General features: G+C 33.9%; 1 protein-coding gene across 1 annotated transcript; it reads right to left on the reverse strand.

Moving 5' to 3' along the window:
• LOC108323764 (AP-2 complex subunit mu) lies at positions 1 to 6,308 on the reverse strand. Its single transcript, XM_017556491.2, has 13 exons — positions 6,005 to 6,308; positions 5,663 to 5,840; positions 4,298 to 4,388; positions 3,305 to 3,399; positions 2,357 to 2,446; positions 2,234 to 2,282; positions 2,019 to 2,157; positions 1,704 to 1,820; positions 1,462 to 1,552; positions 1,230 to 1,372; positions 919 to 1,033; positions 474 to 518; positions 1 to 389 (listed from the first exon to the last, which is right to left on the reverse strand). Exons 1-13 carry the CDS (start codon positions 6,085 to 6,087, stop codon positions 309 to 311), a joined length of 1,317 nt encoding a protein of 438 aa, XP_017411980.1. The 5' UTR covers positions 6,088 to 6,308; the 3' UTR covers positions 1 to 308.
• Between the last annotated feature and the right edge of the window lie 728 nt (positions 6,309 to 7,036).

Genomic DNA, 7,036 nt, shown 5'->3' on the forward strand with positions numbered 1-7,036 from the left:
TGAAATAATGTAATTAACCACCACTCAATAAAATTATCATTACAATAAATCAATATTATAAAAAATATAACAAAATACAAAGAGTGCGAGAGAACACAATCAATTTTAGGTTCCAATAACAAGCTGGCCTTTTGGAACAAACATATTAAAACTGATTTTCACACAAAGAATCATACCGACAACACCTTGAGTAAGGCCTGAACTTTCATTACATCATAATACTTGATAAGAGAAACTTTGAAAACTTGCCTAAACTGCGCCTTATTTCGGATTTTGCTTTAATCTCCACCCAGTAACGCCAATTGTGTCTAGCACCTAATCTCGTAGGATCCTGCTTTTGTAATATAACGAACCCACTCAACGGTATTGTACCCGCTCTTCTCCCACACCTGCAGGGAGTAAATAAAGAAGATAGAGCCACGTAGTTGTGAGAGGATGCACGAAAAAATAGTAGGGAAGGTCGGGATGGATACCTTGAGGAAACGGACACGTAAACCAGATGCTGTGAACATGGGAACCTGTCTCAAGAGAAAAAGTACGTATAAGGCAAAGTTTTGAAAGACGGCTCCAGAAGTGAATATGATAAATTTCTCCAAAATTTAAGCCAACAGCGGAGGATCAAGCATGGCCAAAAGGAGGGAGGGTTAAAAGGAAATTTAAAACAAATAAATGGTTATTTTAAATCCACGCAGTTGGACAACATCTGGCGAAGGAATGTGATTGTAATTCAGCGTCTAATTGCCATAATTTCTTCCAAGAGACAGACAAAAGCGGACCCTTTATTTTGTTTAGAATCAGAAATATTATGACAAGGATAAACCAAAATCACAAGATGCCAAAGTTGACAAAATTAAAATTAAAAGCAACATTTAAACTAAAGAAATTATTGAAACAACCACTAGTGATGGAACAACACACCTGAAACTCCATCTGAATTGGTGGTCTAGTCCAAGATTTCTTTTCTGTTGTTGTGGAAATAAGTTCAACCTCTGCACTTAAGGTTGACTCAGTTTGCCCAGGGAATTTTCTAATCCTATAAATAAAGATAAAGCAAGCAATAATGATATTAGAATGGCAAGTCTATTATGATGAAAATGAAAAACACTAAAAACTAGAATATAAAAGGAAAAAGAGTGGGAGGGGAGAATAATGAATGATACCAACCAACCAATAACTTTAAAAATAATTGGAATTATTGTTCAAATAATAAGCAAAATGAAGACACTTACTTCCAGACCAAAGAGTCAATAGAGGCATTGTATTTTGCTCGGCCAGATGTAACTGTGAAATTTGTTTTTGCTGTTTGTTTTGGCACAGGAATCTTTACTACAACCCCAAGTGCAAACATTTTTGCACCAAACACACTCTTTACCTGAAAAACATGTACTGAAAAAATAAATGAACAAGTGAAGGATAGCATATCATCAAGAAAATGAATATCCAACATGAAAATTTACAAACCTTAACGTTCACTTCTATGCGTGATCGACCAAGTTCCTTGATGGTAGGCAATACTTTAAAAGGAAGATTAACTCCCTCAGTTATACGATACCTGCATAAATATAATTGTATTTGCTGATATTACGTTAATGGTTAAACAAGCTAAGTTTGAATGACAGACAGAATTAAAAACAATAAAGAGCATATTGCTGTTAATTTAAGAAATTAGATAGCAATAGATAGGATTGAAAGAAAAAACCTACTTCATTAGTTCAAATTCACCATCAGGTGGTACAAAACTAACGGTCTTCTCTGAGTTGAACCTTGTCAGATTCACACATTGATGGAAAGTTACATCATCAAGCTCGATACTTTTACCACTGCAACATAGATTTGTTTTTGAGAGGGGGATAAAATACACTTTCTAAATACAGCATACAGAATTGGTACTATAAAGGGAAAACAAGAAAACAGGCACCCCATGTAATATTCAATGCTAACATCAGGAGAACCTAAAGAAACGTGTTTGAATTGGCGATATTTAAAGCATAAAAAAAATAAAGGCAACTGAAGGCTACCTTTTAGCAGGACGTGATTTAAGTTGTGCTTCTTTCTCAAGACCAATCTTGTCATTCAAACCCAACTTTAAATCAGGCATTCCAGAAAGAAAGCATTTCATAAGAATCTTCCCAGTGACATCACATCGCAGAACACTACCTAAATTCACAAACTAGTCAGAGGGCAGGCAATATAGCAAATACCAATATGGAGAAAAATGAAATTCACAGCCTACCTTTTGAAGACATAAGAAGATTTACACTTTCAACAATATCCAGGAAGACCTGCAACAGGCCAATGTTACAACAGCACAAGCTATGTGGCAATAATTGTATGTAAACAATAGATGCCACGGTACCTCGTTCTTTTTGTATACAAGACCCTCTCTCCGCCACCCAACAGCACCAGTAACTTGTAAAGTTGCATTTGGAACAGGCCTGTCTGAGGGCTTTTATTTGATGTACAAAGAATATAGCAAGCAAAGGATTTAATGGAACACAATCAACCGGGTAAACATATTGGGTTAAAAGTAAAAATATACATCTAGATAAACATTGCACAAAACAGTAAAACAAGAGTAATCTGAATTGGTACCAGCTTTATGGACAGAAGTTAAAATTTTGCATCATAATTTTTTTGTTATTATAATAATTACACCTGACCTCAGTCCATTGGTATAACTCCAGCCTCATCAATCAGGAACGGTGAAGAAAAAGGTGAACTTTTAGTATAAGAAAACAGTTTATTTGCTCCTTACAAATATGAAGCAATTACAAAACATTTTAAAGTCTGCAAAAATATTAACTCGAGTGATATGCTTTTAGAAAAAACAAGCACATCATGGCAGAATAAACATTCCACTTGAGGAGACATATGCCAGAGACAGATTAGCATTAAGTACCAACACAGAACTGATCAATATAATCTATTAAATTCCCAAACAAAGGTCGACAATTTGATCATCAACTTAAGCAGCCAACCGATAGATTGGAATTTGGCCAGAGGCAATTCTCTGTTCACGGTTGGAAGAACAGAGGTGGTGCATTTCCATCTTTTTCAACTATAACATCAAGGTAATGACAAGAGAAGTAGAGAAGTTTCAAAAAAGGGAATATATTGCTGATATGGAGCAAATATCTTGCATATCAGTTAATGTTTTGGTATTTCCATACATTTGTATATCTATATGGTGTTCTTTGTATTTTTTTGCTGCTTTGTCAATATATCCATGTTTTCTCCTATCATATTCATATCTGTGGCCTTACTTCATAGTAGCTACTAGCAACAACAGTGTTAACTGGCTAACCTTGGATGAAAATGGGGAACGCACTCCTTCCTGTGTGATATAAAGCTTTAAGATCTCTGGTGAAAGATTTTGTGGGTAACCAAAGTCCATAATTTCTGCAAAAACCAGTAGTTAATAACCATTAGCCAATTTAATGACATGTATCTTTTTCTATATCACAGAATTTACTCTGGCATTCAATACTGAACAAATTTTGACTTGGCAAAATATATTTGTTTATCGTTTCAATAATGTAGAATAAACCCACAATGCAACACATCTATATCACAGAATTTACTCTGGCATTTAACACTGAACAAATTTTGACTTGGCAAAATATATTTGTTTATCATTTCAATAATATAAAATAGATCCACAACGCAACACATCTAATAGTTATCAAGCAAGAGCGTAATTAGAGTTGCACATGCACAACCACAATCAAGACCATGTTCACTACAATTCAAAAGAAAAACCTAGTTTATTGTTTATATGCCCACTAATTTTCATTGAGCTCATGGCAATCATTTTGATCAAGATGTTAGAACTTTGAGACCAATATAATGAACATAGAGTTTGCCAATGGCATTGAGATAAAGGAACCCTATGTATCCTTTCCTTTGTTTACTTGCATCATCGCCAATAGCCAACATACATAAATGTGACTTCTTTTGTATTCACACCAGCTAAAAGTATGGTTATTGCAGTTATCTGCATAATCTAATTTGTATTTCAATGAAAACAATATCATTAAAATATATTCGAATAACTAAGATGCACAATAATAATACAAAAGCATCTACCTCTTCTGAATAATTACCAAAATTGACATGTATTACTCCTCACTTAAACAAACTTGCGATGTAACTTTGCTACAATATACTCTTATAGTTTCTAAAAGTTTAAAAAATACAGCAAACTAAAACCCCAGCGCTGAGTTTCAAGTCTAAAATATAACACAGTACACAAAAATATCAAGGCAAGACTGATTGATTCTCTGTATAAACTACATACCATCTAGGAGCTCATAAATGAGTACAAAATTATTGCGAATTGCATCCTCGTCAAAAGCTCCACCAAAATAAGATCGGAATAATGCAACAGCCTGTAAAGAAAAAAAGTACAATTATCAACCACCGCAAAGCAAAAATGATATTTTTTAATTACAACAGGATGTAAACCTTTTAGAGAAACCACTCAAAGTGATCTATATAAGGTGTTAAAGAAAATTTGGCTTCTCCAATGTTGTCAATTGATCAAAGGGACCCCGAAGAAGAGAGATAGGGATTGAGTGATTAATTTGTTAGCAGATTGAAATCTTAAGTCACTCTCGTAATGGCATTTGAAAGAGTTTTGTTACTACTCTGATTAATGATCATAAGATAATATCTCCTAGACTTAATAATAGGTCAATTGGCAAATAAACTCAGCATTCCTGAAATCAATCCAAAGATAAACAGCTACAAATTAACAAATACATAAAATTACTTTATAGCTCTGTACTGACTCTCTCTTCCGGCCAGAAATTATATCCAATAAGTTAAACTGAAATTTATATCAGAAATTCTACTAGGATATCTGCATCAGTGTTATATACTATTCCGAGGTCTGTGTCATTTGACCTTAACATCCATGATTCGTTCTCACCCTTTCTTATTAGTTGAAAATTTCCATGATGTGACGATAGGATGGGATGTCATAAAAGCATTGTTAAAATAAATGCCAGTGTTATATTAAATATATTTTGCAATATAGACTACGACGAAGGTCAATTGTAAAGAGAAGGAATTTCAATTAGTCAACTGCCCTGAATAGAAGGCCACTCAAATTATCACAATTAATGCATACAACCAGCATATCCAGAATCTAACTACTAATCTGTTGCTGCCTACAATATAAAACTAAAAGGTCACAAGCACCAGGTATATGTGAAAACTACAAGACAGAGAACATAGTGATTCAAGAAATAAAATCATTGGTATCACAAAAAATCCCTCTGTTTAGATGCTTCAGCCAAAAAATAAATGCTGTCAAACCCTAACTGATCTTTGTGACCCCTAGTACTTATACAAATCTCAAGTGCAGTCTGACATGGGTCATCATTTATCCATGCTCCTCCACTAAATTCATGGAAGCTTACAGCCCTCTTTTCAATCATCCATACATCATAACTTGTGCTAACTATTAGAATTTAGAAGGTTCCTCTCATCTTGTTCACTCAGTGTAGAAGCTAACACCAAACAATCATTTAGAAAACGTTAACAACAATCAAAACATCAATAATTACAAGCTAAATAGGAGAAAGTCCTGAACAAGCAGCACCCCAACAAAGCCTTCATTTCAGATATAGGTGAATTACAGGCAGAGGTAGCTGAGTACCTCAACAACAAACTTGAAAGCGCAAGCCACATTGGCATTGTTGCTGACAACAATGACAATGTAGACATTGCTGATCCTCATGTAAAAGAAAGAGCATCCACCAATCTGCCTCACAGGGCAAGTACCAAGCTCCTTCGTTTGCATAATATGAGTCCTAAAAGCATCCACCATATTTCCCCTGCAATAAGATCACCAATCAACCCTAGCTAAGTCAACTCTTTCAAATACGAAACTATGATATAATCGATGCATACAATTCAACAAGCTGCGATCGAAAGGCGTAGTAACAGTTGAAGAAAAATCCTATGTACGAATCTGAGAGAAAAGTGGAAGCAAGAGTACCCAACATCGTCGCGATAGAGGCGGTTGATGAGAACGTCGCCACGGAGGTTGAGGAAGTATATGGCGGAAGCGGCAACCGGCATCTCCGGTCCACTTTATCTGAAGATCGATGGAGACTATCGAATACAGTGGTTTTACGCCGGCGGATCTGTGGTTTCGTGAGAGAGAGGCAGAGAGAGCAGATACCAACGGAAGGCAAGGTCGCCGATTTGGTGAATTGGACTAGTTCGAACAAGGGAGGAGACAGAGGGTGAATTTGACAATTCAGAATTGCTTAACGTGAATTGAAAATTGAAAAAAAAAACGCACACACATAAAAACAAGAAATATATAAAAATTGGAAAAAATAAATTAAAAAGTAACACTCAAAATTTAAGTTAATTATATTTTAAGTTACAATACATCGGTTGGGAGAGACTAACCAATGAGATTTGAAAATAATTTTTTTTTTGTTTATTGAGTAGATTTAGAAGTGAATTTGGAAATAAAGTTTCTGAGAATTAGTGTAAGATTTGATTGATGTGAGAGATTAAAAAAATTTATTTACAAATTCACTTTCATTTACCTCCAAATTTACTCAAATAAACAATTTTAACATAATTTATTCTGTTATTTTGTGATTGATCCAAAATTACTCCACAATCAATAATAATCATCATAAACAATAACATGAACCAATCACAATGACACATAGATGATGTTAAAATATTATAAAAAAGAAATTTGTCAAAAAGTATTATTATCCAGGTTATATAGGATAAGACTCGATTAATAATTTGCTCTTGTATTGATGATTGAATTCATACGGGATCCACCATCGGTAAGTGGTAATAGTTAAGTATGTGTAAGGGTTTTCTTCTGCAATTTAACGTAGATAACTAATCGGATCTCATCAAATTTATTTTAAAAGAAATCAATTAAATAAAAAAATATTAAAAAAATTATATAGACCAAATTACTGATTAAAACTTTATAGAATTCTTTTTACTTTATATATTCCAAATTTTTATTTTTAATATTAACTATAACTAA

This window comes from Vigna angularis, chromosome 1 (assembly GCF_016808095.1).
Source record: "Vigna angularis cultivar LongXiaoDou No.4 chromosome 1, ASM1680809v1, whole genome shotgun sequence".
NCBI lineage: Eukaryota > Viridiplantae > Streptophyta > Magnoliopsida > Fabales > Fabaceae > Vigna > Vigna angularis.

Excerpts from the sequence above, each read along its gene's own strand:
- LOC108323764 (XM_017556491.2), bottom strand. The coding sequence starts at position 6,087 with ATGCCGGTTGCCGCTTCCGCCATATACTTCCTCAACCTCCGTGGCGAC. Across the intron at positions 5,841-6,004 it reads CTCTATCGCGACGATGTTGG|GGGAAATATGGTGGATGCTT; the intron begins GTACTCTTGCTT and ends ATCTTATTGCAG. Across the intron at positions 1,373-1,461 it reads GCATAGAAGTGAACGTTAAG|GTAAAGAGTGTGTTTGGTGC; the intron begins GTTTGTAAATTT and ends CATGTTTTTCAG.